Raw genomic sequence first — 19,492 nt, forward strand, 5'->3', positions numbered from 1 at the left:
TTCATCATTTTTTCTCCTCTTATCCCATACAAATTTTAAAAGTCAATTTAATGATAATCTAAAATTATTGTTTTGCTTATAGATTAGACAACACCTAATTATTAGTACTACATCCAATCAAGGGCATGTTTATTATTTGGTTTAAAATGTCATCAATTTTCAATACATATTCACTATTATTCATTACTTAAATATTAATTTTATTTCTTATACTAGTATTCAACTAAACAATAAAATCGTTATCCTGATATTATCTCTCTTCTCTTAGTATTAAAATTAGAATATTTTTTATAGAATCGATATTATTCCACAAGTGAACGAGACTTAATGTCTAAATTCGAAAGGAGGTCTACCTAGAGGTAAACAAGTGAATTGGTCCGCTCAAGCTCGTCCTAAACCCATCGAAATGAATCGGGCTAAACCTTGTTCGATCTTAGTCCTATTTAATAAGGGCAATACGGGCTAAGGCTTTGTCCACCCAGCTTGGCCGTCTAGCCTAACCCTTCTCTTTCCATATGTTTTGGTTTCTTAGTTTTGGATAGGTAAAATAGGTGTGGCTAAGCTATTGAGCAACGCATCCCCAATATCCTCTGTCCTTCTCCATGAGTTTATGTACACTGACTTCTCTAGTTCTAATGGATACTTCAGTTTACCCAAGCTTGATCTGTTATGCTCGACCTAATAGAAATTCAATATTTCATTGGCTAGTGGGAGGTAATATGTTAGAATATGACTTGTTTGAACCGGCTCGACTCAATTAACCTCGTAGGCGAATTGGCAAAAAGAAGCCCTACTTAATTGGGCTAAAAAGATAAAGGCCCAACCTAAACATTGCCTAGTCCGGTCGATCAAACGAGGCTTTATTTATGGAGGTCACCATGTAGCGTGTTCAATACATAATTTTAAGCAGTACAATATGAAAATAGCATTACAATGTGGCTATTGCTATACCCATCAGTCTAATATTATATATATATATGAATAAATGTAAAGGGAAGGTCCATAGGTGAATAGCTTCATTAACCTAAACAATTAATATAATGAGTTAAATATATTTTGATCATTTGTACTTATACTTAAAATTATTTTACCCTATATATATTTCAAACTAGTCCTTGTACTTATAACAAAAGTGATATTGTCAATTTTTCTGTTAAAATTAACTAAGCATTGCCAAATGACTAAAATATGATGTCATGCTTTTAAGCAAAACAGATGAAGTTTTTGTTTAACTCGTCTTTGTCTTTTTCATAACAAGGATTTTTTAGATTAAGAAGAGGTCATTGGTGGAAAAGTAAGAGGAAAATAGAGAACTTGTGGATATTATTTGAAGAGAGAAATATTTATATAAGAGAAAATAATATTTTTGTCTAAAAAATAAGAAAGAGAGGGAATTTAGCTTGCTAGTCTGTTTTAGATGTTATGTGGGTCTACCCAATTAAGTTTGATAGATAAACTGACGGTCTTATTTTAGTCATAAGTACAAGGACTAGATTGAGATATTTTAAAGTATAAAAAATATAAAGTAATTTTGGGCATAAGTATGAAGGTGCAAAATATATTTAACCCTAATATAATTTACTCAGTCCTAAGTATTGATTCCTCAATTATACCTAACTAATACAATCACAGCTTTAGATTTAAATGAGAATAGGAAAAATGCAACAACCATTTAACACAAACACTATACTTGGCTATAGTGGATAGAATTACAAAGAAAATAAAAATATTAAACCTAAGAACACACAAAGAAAATACAACAAAGAAAATGCAACCATAGTAAATTCGTAGATGCAAATGCCTAAAATCATTCTACAACTTCATCATGATCTAATAATTAAAGACGCATAACCCTACCCGAATATGAAAGGTGAAAGCAAGGAGAATTATTAATTGATGTTGATGAAAGTCCTCTGTACTAACCTATTGGAAAGCAAAGAAATAAAAGAAAAATGAAGTCTCAAAAGACATATCTTTTCGCACTCAATGATCAAGTAGGAAAAAGGTTGAGCATATACACCATATCACGAATTAGTGATTTGATAATGCAACAAAGATGACAATAACTATCTCACTAAATGCTCTCCCACTCATGCACTTAGTCACCTATTATCCAAATCCATAGAAATAACTAGCTACCGTGATTAAATTGGGGAGGACAAGTTAGGGCTCCTTATTTATATCTCTCTATGTTAGATAGTTTAGGTGGAGCAATATAGCAGAGCAAGAGCAGAGTGCGAGGAGAGAGGAGACAACAATGAAGCAATGACATTTGTAAAAGGGTGAAAAAGATAATCTCAAGAAAGGAAGATGATGTAAAAGAGAAGAGGAGTGTCGTCTCCTCTCCACATAGCCAAGAAATTTAGGTAAATAGGATAAGGGAGACCTAGTAGAGTTATGTGTGACTTAGCGTAATATTATAAAGTGGTGTATAAGAAAACTTTTCATGTTAATAGAAAGAATGGAAATATCAAGAAAAATAGAAAAAGGAAAAAAAAAGTTGGGAAAAATAACAAAATGAATAATATAACTTTCCCTCTTCTTTTTTTTTTTTATAATTGATGCATTTATTTAATATTCATAGATTAAACAACAAACTACTAATAGTACAATAGGGAGAATTTATTATTTTTTGCTTTCTTTTTATAGCTAAATAATAGCAGGTTCATTGTCACAAACTTAATTTTCTTTACTGGTTTGCTAGTCTATGCGGCACTCCACCTTTTTTGCAATGTAAGATAAACCTCAAAATAAAGGTAGCGTAGAAGCAAGAAAAGAAGACAACATTTGTTTGTAAAGTTCTTGCTTTTATTTTAACACACTATCTTTAGAATCTTTATAATTAAAGTTCTTAAACCTTTATATAGAGGCAAAAAAAAAAACTTAGCTATTAAGGTTTGTAATATATTATCTAGATAATTAGGAATCTAGAAACATGACTAAGACTCATAAATATTTTCTCTAGATATTTAGGAGGCTAGAGATAAGACTAAAACTCATATCTTTTCTAATTGAATAGGATTACAAGTGAGGCTTTAACTTCTCACAAAGTCAACAAAATGGGTATTATTTATCTGTTTAACAATATAGTAGCAGATAAGTATTAATCTTATCTATTTATCATAATATTTATTGAGTGTAGTTGAAATATCACTTAGCCCCTTGGACACCATTGACACTTTAGTTTCAATCAAAATTTTGATAAGGCATGATATTCTTCTCTACCTAATACACGGATGTTTCAGCTACATTCTCGTAGTTAAGATGCCTTTGAAGAGCACCTTTGTAAGATTGTTTCTTCCCCCTACTCTTAAGACAAACTATGTAATTCTTAAGCCACTACATGGCCTTGTTGCCTCAAGGATAAGTGCCATAACTGGTTGTTGCTCCAGTCTTTGTTCAAACAAGTTATAGTGCACCATTTCATTATACTATTTATCTTCTATTTCCAACAGCACCTTCATTTGTTGTTGTCGTCGATATCGTGCCCTCTTGGCATTATAGTACCCTTTCAGAGATTCCTTTACAAGTCATCTTCTTAGAAATGAATGACAATAGACCATTTGCAAGATCAACCCTCTACTAATCCAAATATATCTAATCTTACCTTCCGTGTCAAGTTTAAATAGTTTTTGGTCTTGCATTGTTGCCTCGTGTGACTCCTTTGATGGATGGGTGAGGTCTATCTTTAGCAGCGTCTCAAAGATCCTCTGCGGCTCCTCAAACTTCAAAGTTGTTTTTGCCCTAGGCTGGTGATCGAGCTTCACCTCAATGGCATGGTTCGTTTTTTTTGTCTTGGTAGCCTTCACTTGGATAGCTCTGTTGAATCACGTTTTCAAATTCTCAAAGATATTGATGGCTTTTTTAGGATAACAACTTCCTCTAAATAAGTTGACTCAATTACAACTTGCTCATCAAGTATTTTTTTTTATTAGAACACACTCATGTTATGAAACCTCTTTAGAGAGAGTAGTTGTCAATTTGAGAATGTTAACCTTGTTGACTTTAGATTGCAATTTTACTAAGCAAATTGCTTTATTAATTCATTCATCAAGTCTATTCTTTATGAGCATAACCCCACCGTAGATTGGTCAAAGAAAGCAACCCTTGCCTTGAGCTTATTGACTTCGATTTGTAGGAAGTAAGACATCTCTATTATAACTTGCTCGCCAAGCGTCTCCTTCACAAGAGCATCTTTATATGTCGTAATCTTAGGCTTGTTTACCTTCTCATTAACTCTAGATTGTAGCTTCTCCAAGTAAGATGTCTTAGCAACTCTTTTGTGGAGTGCCTTCTTCACAAGCATAATCTTATGCACAGCAACCCACTTGACCTTCTCATTAATGTTGGAATATAATACTTCTAAGTAAGATGCCGCAACAACTTGCTCTTTGGGTGCCTCTTTCATGAGAGCACCACCATGCACAGTAGCTTTTAGTTCGTTGACTACTTCATTGATGCTCAACTATTGCTTTTGTAAGGGAATTGTGTCAACCGTAACACGTTTTTTATTTCCCTAATTAAGCTTCACCTTGAGCATGTGAAATTGGGTTTCGAAGTTGCCCACGATAGCTCGAAGCTCTTTTTCACAGCTTACATGTCATCTTCAATACTAATATAGCAGCTGTCTAATAACTTTTGCCCTCGATTGTAGCAACATTTCATCAATCACAGTAAAAAATTGAAGATGACTATGATACCAAGTGTCATAGAACCTTTTTGATTGGTTTGCTAGTCCACCCTACACTCTAGTTTCTTCTCAAAGTAAGGTACACCTTAAAGTAAAGACAATGTAGAAGCACGAAAAGAGAAATGTGTTGTGGTAATTTAGAGAAGACAATATTTCTTTATGAAATTTTTTTACTTTTATTTCAGTACACTAGTTTTAGATCATTTGAAAGTAAAATGCTTAAACATTTCTACAATAATAAAATAAAATTTAACTACTAAGCCCCTAGTTGTTTTGAGAAGTAACCAAATACTTTTGTAATATTTTTTCTAATCAAGTTTAGTATCTAATAAATAAATAAAAATAAAATAAAATTTTAAATATTAAATTTAAATTGATTATAACTTTATTATTGATATAATTTAAATCTATCATTTTGTTGTCTTATCAATGTTCTCTCTTTTCTCTCCCCTCATCTCTCTTCTTTCTAAAATAACTACTCTTTCATTATAGCTAATGAAAAAATAACATTTGAAAAAAATATTCGTGCATATAGGTTAAAAAAAAATTAAAAAATTATTATTTAATATAGTTTACTAATATGTTTAATATGAGTTTAAAATGGATATTTGCATTTCTGTTTTATAAAGTTGAACAATAATATTTTAGTATTATTTGCTTGACACATATTCAATTTTCCTAAATAATTATTTTTATTTTTATTTTTCATGTCACATAAAATTAATTATTACACCCTTTCATTTACCTATAATTCCCTTCAAAATAAATATACTTCACTCAATTTTTTTTAAAAATTTACTAAGTTAACAATAAAACAAACTTCTCAGTTTTTAAGCCAATAACAATTCACTTTTTTTTAATAAAAGTTGGCAATACTAGCAATTTCTATTTTTGCAATACTAACAATTTCTTAAAAAATATTATAAAATTAATTACATAATAATTTCTTAAAATTTAAAAAACTAGTATTAGAAAATGTTTAAAAATGTTAGAAAATATTTAAAAAATAGTATAGACTTACATCTTGGTTTAAAACTACAAAAACATTAAAAAATAATTAAAATATATTGGTACTTGAAATAAAATATGAACATTGCATTAGAAAAATAATAAAAGTAAGAATATGTAAGCCCGCTTTAAAAGTCTAAGGACATTTTAGTTTATAAATTTTATATATCATTTATTTTTTCAAAACTAATATTTTTTTTTACATTACATCAAAAATAATAATTACAATTTAGCCTAATTTATAATTAAATATTTCTTAGCGTAATTCAATGTACCTAAATTAAGACTATAAAATAGGGCAAACTAATTAAGTTTTGGGCTTAGCATCAAACTAAATAAGACTTGAAGTTTATAAATATCTCGTTTAGATATTTACGAGTCTAGAGATAAAGATAAATGCTTATAAATATTTTTCTAATTAGATAAAGTCACAAGTGAGACTTTAGTTCCCGAGTCAATAAAATTAGTTACCACTTATCAATTTAATAATACCCTAATAAATAAAATTAATCTTACATATTATCTTTTTGAGTCTAGTTTTGTTATAGTCCTTAGACACTTTTTGACATTTATTGACTAAAATTTTGACTGTGCATGACACACCCATCATGCCAATTGTTGTATCTCCGTTTGAATCGTGTGGTAATTAGGATACGAGAAATTCTTTTTAACACCGTCTATAATTTGTTTCTACTGGAATCCCCAGCTTTGTGGTAGCAAAGTTCACCATTAAATAAAGCCATCATCAAGTTCCCCACCTTCTTGGCACTGCGGTCTACCGTCAAAGTAAAAGTAAAAGTGTAAAACTATTGAATGGTCCACAGACCAACCATCAAGAGACGGCCAACCATCGCCTTGTCTTTCCTTTCTTAATTTTAATTCCTTCTCTATTTTAATAATTCTAATCAATCGTACATAGAACTACTAATCACCAACTCAAATGAATACTTATAATATTTCACAAGATGACACCAGGTATGTTCCCATCACCCATTTCCGGGTCAAACGTACTTACTATCCTGCAGCCAATAATAAGCTGTCAAATATCCTACATTCAGCGAATTCCTACATCCATCCCTTTATTGGATCCTCTCCCACTTGTTTGCTTCTTATTATTTTTATTTAAAAAAAAAAGATCCGACCGTCCAGGACCATCCCCACCAGTTCGAATCCCTCAGAGAGGAAATAGAAATATCAAAGCGAACTCTCTCTTCTCGAGTCGCATTTCTTTCTTCCAGTTTTAATCCCACCTCTCTCTCTCTCTCTCTCGACAAGAATGATGAAGGGACCGGGGTTGTTCTCCGATATTGGCAAGAAATCCAAAGGTATGATCTCCAATCGAATCTATGCTCACCAAATCGAAACCTTTATTTTTTCCTTCTAATTTTTATAAGTTTTTTTTGCTAATTTTTCTTGCTTTCTGTTTGGGTTCAGATCTGCTCACCAAGGACTACAGCTATGACCAGAAGCTGACCATCTCGACCTTCAGCGCCTCTGGAGTGGTAACTCACCATATCTTGCCTACGTTACTTATACTCGAATGTTCGATTTGTTTACTAAGTATGCTGGGCGAATCTGTTGATCAGCTAATATCCGTGATTAGATGTGTGATTGTTGTGAAATCTTTGCAAAAGGGCGCTAATTAGTCGATCTGGTTGACAGAGATTTGGTCTCGTGGTAGGTTCGGTGAGTGGAATAAGGTTGTTAGAGATTTTTTTTTTCTCTCTTGACTTCTTAGTCAAATTTGATTTCCCTTTTTGCTTGTTCGTTAAATTCTTGTTGCAATTATTTTATTTTTTTGGTAGCTTGTGGATGCCATCATTTGCTATTGTTCTCCTGTAATGTATGTATGGGTGTGCCATATTGATTCCTCCTGTTATTTTTTGCTCCTTGGCTTGATTAGCTGGGTGGAAAGTACTAAGGAGAGCGTGTCATTTGTTCATTAGCACTCTTTAGGAGTTCATCTAGTAGTTAGCTAATTGGTTGGTCGTTCACTTCTACTCTGTTGCTGCTTTATCCCTTTGTTATACTTCCTGATATGGCTTGTTTTTAGGTTGTTCCACCTTTGTCCCTACCATCTTGTGCGCTGTTACTTTAAAATATCCTTTTAACTCTATAATCTTTTAGTACATCTGCTAGTGTTCCACTTAATTTTCAGGCTCTTAGGATTTCTCTGATTTGAGAATTTTATTTTTCACTATACTCTGTGGCTCTAAATATGCCTTAGAGATAGGACAGACCTCTAAATTGGCAAATCCCATCTCTCTCTCTTTTCTAGACTATTCAATATCTAGGGAACTTTTAGAAGGATCTTCATCGACTGGACAATCTAAATTGCAACTAAGAAGATAGATTGTTGTATACATAAGTTAACCTTGAAACTTTGAGGCAAGCAACTGTATTGTCTTATTTTGCTTTGGCCTGGTTCTTGACAACAATTTTAGATGTTTGATCCCAGGTTCACAACTTGAAGATCTGTTTCTTTGGAACATTGTGGTCTTTTGATCCCTCTTTTCAACCCCATATTGTTAGGAACTGTCTTGAATGATGGTGGTTATACAACTTATATATTATTGTGAGTTCATTATCTAGTCTATGCTTTGTATTTCAGATTGTTTTGCAAATTAGAGCACAATCTATTCTGCATGATGTATCCTTGTATTCATGCTAGCTTTAAAACTACAAAATTTTGTTTTGAGTATTAGGATTCAGGACCTGATTTTAGTATTCATGGAAGTTGAAAGAAATGTGAAGCTAATGAGAGTTTTTGCATATTTTCTAATCAAGGAAAATTGATGAAGCTAAATACTACTTTGTTTGAGATTCTCTCTTTTCCTTGCTTTTAGATTTTGATCTTTAGAAGTACCTTAAATTTGTCTTATTAAAAGGACCTAATTTTTTTTCCTTTGAGGACGAAAGGAAGATATGAAATAAATTCTCCAACTTCTAATTTGCTACTACCCTCTATAGCCTTCTAGTTTGCTACTACCTATAGCCTCATAAAAAATCAAGGTGCTGAAATTTGGAATTTGATCTTTAGAAGTATCATAAATTTGTCTTATTAAAAGGATCTAATTTTATTTTTCTCTTAGGACAAAAGGAAGATACAAAATAAAATCTCCCAACTTCTAGTCTGCTACTACCTATCTATAGCCTCATAAAAATCAAGGTTTTGAAAGTTGGAATTGGGATAAGCTGGTTAGAAAAACGATATGTTTGGGCCTATCGGCTGCCTATATTGGATCCTTAATCATGTAAATTCTAAATATTATGTAAAAATATAGAAAATTTTCTAAAAATTTAGAAAATTGACAGTAAAATGAGATTTTTTTTAAAGCGTTGTTTGTTTTGCAGTGAAGAATAAAAAGAGGGGAGAGAGAAAGAGTAGGACTGAGAAGGAAAAAAAAACTTTTACTTTTGTAGTGAAGAAGAAGAACAGAGAAAGAAAGAGAGTAGAGGAACTAAAAATAATTCTACTAATGCAGTGAAGAAGAGAGAGAGAGTTAAAGAACCAAAAAGAAAAAAGTTTCTACTACTTATGTAGTGAAGAAGAAGGAGAGACAGCGAGTGGAAGAACCGAAAAGGAAAACATTTTTCTGCTTTTGCAGCGAAAAAGAAAAGAAGAGAAGAAAAAAACTGCAATGAAAAAAAGAGAAAAGAGAAACAACGGATTTGTCGGAGTGTGTTGGCAGAGTTCAAAATACTTGCCAGAGTTGGATCTCTATGTCGGAGAAGCACTGGCTTCAGTTAGGAGGGAGAGAGAGACAGAAGAAGAAGATGATGGGGGCATCGATAATTGATGTTCCCATGTTAATTCCGTTACAGATTTGACCCATTCAATCCAAATCGGCTAATTCTAACTTGGATTGGCTGATCCAAATTGGGTATTGGTCGATACACCCAATATCCCCAATACACCTGATATCCATTCAATACTAATTAACTGACTATATCAGGCCTAGATCGGGATCGACCGACTTTTGGATCCATAATAAACATAGGCCTTTCAATTAAACTTGAATCCCCGTTCTCTTCCATATGTCATCTACCGGAATGCTCTTTGATAGTTAACAATATTGTGTTGCTGTTTAGGATGTGTCAAACTTTTGTAGTGCTGAATTACAATAGTTTCATATAATCATATAATGAGCGTCATTTGCATAAAAAATCTTTTAGTTTTCAAAATGGAAAAAATGAACCCTCATACACACTTGTGCGTATCTCTTGTGTAAATTGTCCGTATTTCATTATGAAAATATGTGCATTTAGTATAAAAAATGAATGTATTTAGTGTCAAGAGCCCAATCTTACTAGTACTAAAACCTAAGAACTTTTTTTTGGCAAATAGCCCCATATAATGGTGGAGTTTTGCTTTGTGATGGTTGATAGTTGTATCTCTATTTATATTTTCCTTATATGTTTTGTTACACTATTTCAAGAAGATGGAATGTGGAGTCTGAATGAATTTAATTAATAACTGGATCATACTAGGAATAGCGCATAGTGGAGCAGCGCCCAAGAGGCATTTACTCCCTTCATATGAAATTGGTTCAACGTCCTATTTTGAAAGCCGTGGAAGAAGAGGATGAATCGAAATATAGCTGCTATGCCAAAATTGGGTGCAAAGAAGCGAAAGCCCTTCTTTCTTCAAAGTTCCTCCCAGATACATGGCTTAACTTACATACCCGGGCCCGGCTCAACATTCTTTGAAAACAATCGAATGACGGCTTTTGACGAGGCGCAGTGTCCTACAAAGCCGGTTCCAAACAAACAAGCCAACGAAGGGGTAGATCCGAGAACGAGAAAGCCTGGTTCATTACCCATACCTAGAGTCATGGTTTGGATCATACTAGGAATGATATTTGCTAGTTGTAGAGAGTATCTATTTTAGGTATGGCCATGATTTATCATGTTGCTCGGGGCATGTTGGCTAGCACATACCATATCGACGCAATGATGACACGTGGCAAGAGGGGTTGCCTAACCACCTCCTAATAGCAGCATATCACCTCCAAGCGTGGTAGTAGAAGAGTGGGAAGAAGATATGTATGGCAACGAAAGAGATGATTCATTGGTAGCGAAAGGATGAATAGTGGAGAAGGGCTTGAGGAAGGCAATCCATTGAGCAGATTGTTTAAAGAAGATGATTTGACCTAGCGAATTAGTTCTAAGTTAGATCTAGTTTGAATGGATAATCATCTAAAGTTAGTTAATTATCCATTAACCTTAATTTAAATTCGTTAAGTGGACTAATTACAATTTTACATCACATGTTCTACGTCTATCTTCCCTATAGAAGAATGACTAGGGCATGATGACTGCTGGTGGTGATCCGATGAGAAGAACTAGTAATAGAGGCTAATGATGATTCTACCAGTGGCATGTGCTATGCCGTGCTACCATCGACATGGCACGTGCCAGCTAGCACGGTCCTCTACGTGCCATTAGCGTGCCTCTATAACATTTTTAATAAAATTTTTAATATATTTAGAGATGATTTTGGGTCTTCGATATGCCAATATTTAGTTTTTGGTTTAAATATATGTATTAGAACCTATATTATAGTGTTTTATCTTTAGATTATTTTTGTAAATGACCTATTTTATTAAATATAAAATAATAGTTATATATAAATATTATTCCACACATAATATGATTGAATACATTAATATATTCAATTAATATTAATGATTGAGCACTTTATAATATGATTGGATACTCTATAATATAATGGAACATATAATATTTAATTGATAATAGTTTAATAATTAAAATTAATATCTAGTTGAACGTAGTATGATGAGGAGGATCAAAGACTTCATTCGCCGGCATAAGAATAATAAGGAAATGTTGCACTAACTACTGTCATTAATTTTTAAAACCCATCTACTAATATTATTATTTGTTGTAATATTTCACATAGCCTTCGTACAAATATAAATTTTATAATTCTCCTATGATAATAAATATTGAACATGAACGAAAATCAAAATTGATTTGATGATGATTAATGAAAATAAATTTTTTTTTTTCTTAAACGAGGCTTAGCATAGAATGTGCCACTGACACGTTGTGCCAAGTGCTATGCCACTATCGACATAGCCATCCTTGATAGAGGCTTGGAGACAATGATTCAGCAACACAAGAAGTCCTTTCTCTTTCCTCCATTTCTCCCACTCTTTGTACCTCTTTCTTCCTTTTATCTTCCTTGTATGGATCTTGTTGTGTGACTTGCGTTTGAGGAGGATAATAATCAACATTTGGATCTTGTGCCTGAGAATACTGAGGATACTGTGGATAATAACTAGTATATGGATCTTGTGATGGTTCCAAATAATAAATACTCGATGTACCATAATCATAGGAACCAAAATGCATCTCATGATGTCGCTGATATGTATATATATTCTTAGTTTCTCTGTCTTCACTCCTTATGCCTCCTTGACTTTCCTCAACAAATGTAGATGGAATGATCTCACTACCATATGTATCATTAGGACTATGACAAGTACTAATAGGTATACTATCTCTCGCAGTTGAATAACTCGTACCAGCCTCTGCCCTCGTCGTGGTCTCTCCCAATATTTCATCTAACCATGGGTTATCTCTGTCATCTAATACCCTGTCCTCTATCTCTCTGATCCATGGAGTCAAGGGGTCTTCTTCATCAAAAACATGATTTAAATCAATCAGTTGTTCATTTTCTGCCTTTCTTCTTAAATTTCTCTCCCTCAATCTCATATTATAATGACAAAAAACTAACTTCTCCAATATTTCCATTGTCAATCGGTTGCGTGTTTTTGTGTGGATTAAGGAAAAAGTAGTCCAATTTCTTTCACATTGAGATGAAGACACAGTTTGACTTAAAATCTTCTTTGCTATTGGCGTCAAATTTGATGCCTCCTCCCATCCATAAATAGACCACCATTCAGCTGGAGTGTTATGAGATATAGCTGCAGCAACTTTAGCAGTACTGAATTGCCCAGCTCTCAATCTATATCTCTCCATCTGAAATCAGAAATATATTATTAGCTTATTGATTATATTGATTATTGAAAGTTAAAACTTGAAACAAATAATAATAAAATTATTTAATTGAATCATAACTTCTTTATCGCACAGGATTTGTTTATGAATATCGGGCTCAAGCTTACTGATTACCTTTCTAACCCCCAACAAGACTTTACTATCATTATTGACATTTTTAGAGAATTGAAATCTTGGATTAAGAAAATACCCTGTAAAAATTTAAAAATTGTAAGCATTCAAATTTTTAAATATTCATAAATAAAAGTAAATTAAAACTGAAAACTTAAAAGCATGCTTACCAGCAGCGTGTATATCTCTATGTAGTTGTTTGTTCCATCTAAAATCAATCATCTTCCACCACTTCTTATAACTTTGGCCCACATTTTTTTTATTGATTCTTTAGCTATGTCCATTGCCTCATATAAGAAACCCATCTCAGATTTGTCATCACTGTCTACAAGTCTTAATACTTTGATAAAAAGCTCAAATACTGCGGTGGCAATTGTAATATTATCCCAAAATGTATTTTCAAGAGCCATATTTTTCAAAGTTTCACCTAAGATTTATCTTTAGGTTTCATATTCTTAATTTTCATAGACCACTCCTGTGATGTAAACATCCGTATAATATCATCCTTGTAACGCATGATGCTCTTCAAGGCTAAAAAGTGAGTGGCAAATCTAGTGACGCCGGGTCTGATGATCTCCCTACCACCAGTCATCTGCCTGAGTAAATTAAGAACCCAACCATGGTTATATATAAAATTTGTTAACCTCTGACCTTTACATATGACTATGTCAATTTCAGGCTCTTTTGCAATATCCTCTAACATAAGATCAATACAATGTGCAGCACATGACGTCCAATATAAATGAGGTCTTTTAATCATCAGTAAATTTCCAGCAGCTTTATAATTTGTCCCATTATCAGTAACCACTTGGACTACTCTTTTTTCACCAATTTCTTGTACTATCTCATCCATCAACTGACAAATATAATCTGCATTTTTAAAATGAGCAGTAGCATCCACAGACTTTAAAAATATTGTCCCCATGCCAGAGTACACTAAGAAATTAATTATATTTCTTCTGTTTTGTGTACTCCACCCATCACATATCAGTGTACAACCAAATTCATCCCAATACCGTTTAAATATCTCAATATAAGTATGAAGTTCATCTACCTCTGAGTCAAGATATTTAGTAGCAATATCATTTGAACTAGGAGGGGGAACATCATGCCCTACTGATTGTATAGCATCCACCATAGTGTGATAGTAAGGGCTATCAGCTACATTGAAAGGAATATGGTTGTAGAAGAAAAATTTAGAGATAGCTCTATCAATGTGTTTCTTTGCAGTTTTAATTCCTTTGAGAGCTGTCTTGATTGAAGTCTATGTACGACTTCTTTTTTTTTCTGAAGATATGTATCCATTGGTCCAATATTTCCAGACTCTGCTGTAACACCAGGAGTCCTATGGGTAGAACTGCTGCCCCCATATTCTCTTTCTTTTCGTATATTAACTGATTTAAATCTCTGAAAGTTACCACCAGTGCTTCTTCTCATTTCTTCCTCTTCTCTATGTATATTTCTGCTCTCTTTCATTGCCTTCCTCATCTGTCTCTCCTTCTCATTCTCCTCACTTTGCTCATTGCTATCATCATCAATCTGTATAGGATTATGCATCAATTCTTCACGAATCATTGACTCTTTTTGTTGTGCAAATTGTTTATCTTTTTTTTTGCCAATTAAATGAGCCAACATCTGTTTTCTAACTTCCAAAGACACTTGAGTGCAAGTTGCTATATTTCCTTGTCTTCCAGCTAAATGTTCTTTCAAACGGTTGACACCACCACTCATTTCCTTTCCACACCAGTTGCATTTAACGCGTCTTTTATCTTGCCCAATAATGCTACAATATTGCCACCCAATGTCGGTATCATATGACTTCTCTTTTGGAGCCATTGATATTTTAGCTCTGCAAGATTGCAACTAAAAAACATAAACAAAAATCAAAATAAAATATAAAATAATTTAAAATTTATAAGGCATAATTGCATAAGCAGCACCAGGTGCTGCTGCAGCAGAGAAGCTGCTACTGCCTGCTGCTGTGCTGAGAAGCAGCAGCAGCTGAGCAGCTGCTGCAGCACCTGCAGCTTGTGCTGCAGGCACTGCTGTAGCAGCAAGCTGCTGCTGTAGTGCTGCTATAAAAGGGAAAAAAAACTGAAAAAAAACTTACCGAAGGTTGCCGGAGATCGAGGTCGTCGGAGAACGTCGCTGGAGGTCGAGGTCACCGGAGAGACGGAGATCTACTCACTACTCAGTCGCCGGGGAGAAAGAGAGTAAGAGATCCGTGAGAAAGAGAGAAAGAAAGAAAGAAAGAAAAGAGAGAAAGAGACTAAGAGAGGAAAAGAGAGAAAGAGAGAGAAAAGGGAGAGAGGCAGGTGGGGGATGGGGACATCAATTATTGATGTCCCCCGGGTCGGATCCGGATCCGACCCGTTTCGATCGGGATCGGCCGAAACGGATCGGGTTTCGGCCGAAACCCTAGCCGAAACTAATCAACCGATTGGTTTCGGCTGGGATCGGGATCGGCCGAAACTGGGAACCTTGCTTTTGACGCATCCATCCTATCCAGTGACAACAAGCAATGAGCTTTGCCAAGTAATTTACCGGTGATAGCGACCTCTAATGGTTAGGTCTTTGGCGAGGTGAGGAGTTTCCTTTCTTTTATCTTCTTTAAGGATTTCTTTCTTCTTTGTTTTTTTTCTAATTTTTTTCCATCTCCCCCTTGCTCCTCCTTACTGCTGCAACACCATGACTTTGCTTTAATAATAGTATAGAGAGAGAGAGAGGGAGAGACTAGAAAAGGGATGGGTGATTTTTTATTTTATTTTCCTATACCTTTCTAATTTCTTACGATTTCCTGCATTTTGTATTAATTTCTAAAATTTTATATAATTAAAAAATTAGTCTGATCTGTGTCGGCAGTAATGGTTGATACACCTAGTATGTGTTGTTTTTTAGGCGGCAGATCCCCAATTCCGATATTTAGAGAGACCACAAACCTCCATATTTACTCACTAATTCTTGATTTTGCAACTATTTACAATATTGTGCACTAAATACAACACCCCTCTCATGCATAAGTATGTAGTCTTGTAGAATACTACAATCCTCTTTGCTTGCAGAATATCCAATTGTTCTGTTGTTTCACTTTTTGATAGTGTTCGAGAATTCTATGGTGCTACAGAATATATGTACAATATATGTTATTTCATGCTTAGTAACTTTCATTATGATTAGTAAATTTAAGTAGAAAAGTTAATTTCTGAACACTTCCCTTTTCTTCCTTGCTGTTGGCAGTGTGTTGGCATGGTCAGCCAGCACAGCACATGCCATCCAATTTCCGGCTAGCACACACTGTGCCAAGGGTAACAAAATTGTTGGATTTTTTATTTGATGCTGTATCCATATTGTCAAACTTGTCGACTTGAGTACTTGTTAGTTGTGAATGCTTGTGCTGTTTGTATATGTGAAAACATCTTTTACTCTATCCTGCCACATTTAAATTTTGAATGGAAAATCTATTATACCAAAGGCAGTAACAACTTCTCAGAAGTATGCTGAAAGACTACATGCTATGGATGGCAATGAGGTCACTGAACAATATTGTAGTTGGCACATATTCGATCTAATCTTCAATGACTCTTAGTGCCAGCCACACTTACTGGCTAATCCACTAGTTTGCACTTTCATTGCTTTGCCATTTTAGTCAATTTTGCGGTCACTATATAGTTTTAATATTTCCCACATGCGATTAGGTTAGTTCATATACAGGTGGCCATGGTGGATAAGATAATAATCAACAGTTGCAAATGTCTTTCATGGTGAAGAATTTCGTCATACTCTTGACAATCACTGCTGCAACATCTATTCTTTTTTGCAACTTATGGATCAAGACCATTATTTCAAAGATGATCTCATTTTTATTAGCATGCTAATATGCATAACAATAGCATTGCTAAACACATATTATTATATTGACTAAAGATTATCTTCACTGTGAGGATCTGAACTATTTGCTGCCTTATTACTTATTCTACATGACACCTTTTCTCTGGCCAGTATTAGATTCTTGTATAATATACAATCAGCCTTTTTACTATTGTACTGGTACTAGTTTTGATAGCCGTAGTAATCTATACTTCATAATTTAATGACTTGATCTATTTGTAAACATTTGATAATCCAGATAAAGTAGGTGTCCTCTTTCCCTTTTGGTGCAACACACATTCTATGGCCATCGCTTTCCCTTGTTAGGGTGTTGATGTTTGAAAACTGACATTTGTTAATGGTTCTCAAATTTGAAATAAAACATTGGTTGATTTTAGGTGTATAAAGAGTATTAAAAGAAAAGGCTGAAGCATTTTAAAATCATGGAGGAAAATTAATCTAAGAAATGAAAGATCAAAACTACAGAAATTATCTATGAATTACCTCAATGAAGCAAGAAGATTATTGATTGAAGAGATGTCAAAGCTACACCGAGTAGTCCTCTCACTTTCAGGTCCATCAGTAGGTGTAGTCACTCTAAAGTGGTAAAATACTCCGTGTTGGACTCCTAGAATAGCTTCATTTGTTGCTTTTTTATAGTGAAAGCAAATATCTTATTTTATGTTTTACTAATTCCCTAAATTTTTGTTCTTCATACTATTCTTGTTTATTTTATATCATGAACAGCTTCTGTTTCCTTTGTCTCTATCTAGTAATTTTTCTTATTCCCTTCCTATACTTTCCTCAAGCCATCAATCATTTGATAACAATTTGAACAATCAGTGCCTCTGTGCCAAGTGTTCAGGACTAAGAAATATGTTATCTACTGTGGCAGCTCCTTCCTTGGTTATAGTTCAGATTATTTGTTTCATGGGTTGTTATTATCATGTTATGTATGGTTTATGCGGTGTTTCCTTACATAAATATCAACTGGAAGTGACAATTGCTATTTCTGATTTATTGTCAGGGCCTCACTTCTGCTGCTTTGAAGAAAGGCGGACTCTACTCTCTTGATGTTGGTTCTCAGTACAAGTACAAGAATACCCATATTGATATCAAAGTTGATACTAATTCAAATGTAATTTTCCTGCCAATTGTTCTTTTGGTTTTATTCAACTAGTGTATAGTCTTAAAAAAGTTCCTTTTCTATGATGTGCCAGATCTCCACTACTCTCACAATCTCAGATGTTCTGCCCTCTACAAAAACTATTGCATCTTTTAAGCTGCCAGATTACAACTCTGGAAAGGTGATTGCTTTCTTTTTTGCTCATTATCCTATAATATAATTGTTAGTTTGTTACTAGAGATACTAAAAACTAATTTTCTTTTGACAGCTGGAGGTGCAATATTTTCATGACCATGCAAGTTTTGTTACGGCTGTAGGCCTGAAGTCATCCCCGGTTGTTGATCTTTCTGGGACTCTAGGTGCCCATGGCATTGTGTTTGGTGCAGAAGCCGGTTTTGACACTGCTGCAGGAACTTTTACCAAGTATAGTGCTGGAATTGGACTGTCAAAGCCAGAATATAATGCTTCTTTCATATTGTAAGTTTTCCATTCATTGCGTCAACCACTTGATTGACATTCCTTAGAAAAGTTTCCTCTTAAGTCCAATAGAAATGGTCTTTTCGAAATCTTAACTTCATATGATTTGCACTAGAGGGGACAAAGGGGATAGTCTCAAAGCTTCATATGTATACCATTTTGATGAGAAGCAGAAGACCTCTGTGGTGGCAGAGATTACCAGGAGGTTCTCCACTAACGAGAACACCGTTACAGTTGGTAGTTTATATGCAGTTGATCCCCAAACAACCTTGAAGGCTAAGCTCAACAACTCTGGGAAACTCGGAGCTCTTCTTCAACATGAGGTCAAGCCCAAGTCTTTCCTGACTGTCTCTGGTGAATTTGATACCAAGGCCTTGGACAAATCTCCCAAGTTTGGTTTGGCGCTTGCACTCAAGCCTTAATTTCTCTGTTGATGGAGGTTGGATTTGGAAATTTTCAGTTGGGTTGAGAAGTTACGGGCAATAAACCTGTTCCACAGACATTTTTCTGATGAAATTTTGAATTGCTGTGGACTGATTTATTTGGGTGGCTCTTCAGGCCAGTTTACTCTTTAATTCGTGGGAGTATTTTGACCTATGCTAGATCCTGTAATGCAATTTGTTATTGAAGGTGTTCTCATGGCTGACTGTCAGAAGTCATCACAGAATTGTCTATCATGCAGATTTTACGTGGAAATTGATAAAATGATAATTGCATCATTCAGCATTTATAGTTTTAAAAATTTGTTATTCTGTACCAAATAAATTTCTTTTGATTGGACCTCTCATAGAAGTTATCAAAAGAGACTTGGATAATGGAAATAAATTTTTTAACTGACCTCTCTTGCAGCTGATTGGGCCATGTCAGTTCCTTTTGGTCCTTTTGAGATCTTGTATCGGGGATACACCTGGTATCGTTCTACATATGTGATGTAGTTTTGTGGCCGTTTTGGTGCTAATGGAATTTCTCCTTTTCTTTTTACCCCCCACAAAGAAAAGGAAGCAGCTGGGGGAAGAATCTTGAATAATTGCATACCCTTTTATTTTTCTTCTTTGGAGCGGAAACTAATGATGTCCTTATTAACCTATAAATCGTAGTAGTAAATTTTCCATTCTCCCAGCTGAGAACCAAGGGCAGGAAACAACTGGGGAGAGAGTTTGGAGTAA

General features: G+C 34.2%; 2 protein-coding genes across 3 annotated transcripts; one reads left to right on the top strand and one right to left on the bottom strand.

Moving 5' to 3' along the window:
* The first annotated feature begins 6,850 nt into the window (after window positions 1–6,850).
* On the top strand, window positions 6,851–19,049 carry LOC140774465 (mitochondrial outer membrane protein porin 5-like). The gene is made up of 6 exons (XM_073117474.1): window positions 6,851–7,023; window positions 7,133–7,200; window positions 17,751–17,861; window positions 17,944–18,030; window positions 18,118–18,326; window positions 18,442–19,049. The coding sequence occupies exons 1-6, from the start codon at window positions 6,975–6,977 to the stop codon at window positions 18,746–18,748; spliced, it is 831 nt and encodes a 276-aa protein (XP_072973575.1). The 5' UTR covers window positions 6,851–6,974; the 3' UTR covers window positions 18,749–19,049.
* Window positions 7,207–17,744, bottom strand: LOC140774464 (uncharacterized). 2 transcript variants are annotated; one of them, XR_012106598.1, is made up of 2 exons: window positions 8,842–17,744; window positions 7,207–8,687 (listed from the first exon to the last, which is right to left on the bottom strand). XR_012106598.1 is itself a non-coding variant. In XM_073117473.1 (2 exons), exon 2 carries the CDS (start codon window positions 12,704–12,706, stop codon window positions 11,789–11,791), a length of 918 nt encoding a protein of 305 aa, XP_072973574.1. In that variant the 5' UTR covers window positions 12,806–17,744; the 3' UTR covers window positions 7,207–11,788. The 2 variants fall into 2 exon arrangements, 1 of the variants encoding a protein (XP_072973574.1); XM_073117473.1 differs by having other exon boundaries at window positions 7,207–12,706; window positions 12,806–17,744.
* Window positions 19,050–19,492: the final 443 nt, after the last annotated feature.

This window comes from Typha angustifolia, chromosome 13 (genome assembly GCF_048772165.1).
Source record: "Typha angustifolia cultivar Huaian chromosome 13, ASM4877216v1, whole genome shotgun sequence".
Classification (NCBI taxonomy): domain Eukaryota; kingdom Viridiplantae; phylum Streptophyta; class Magnoliopsida; order Poales; family Typhaceae; genus Typha; species Typha angustifolia.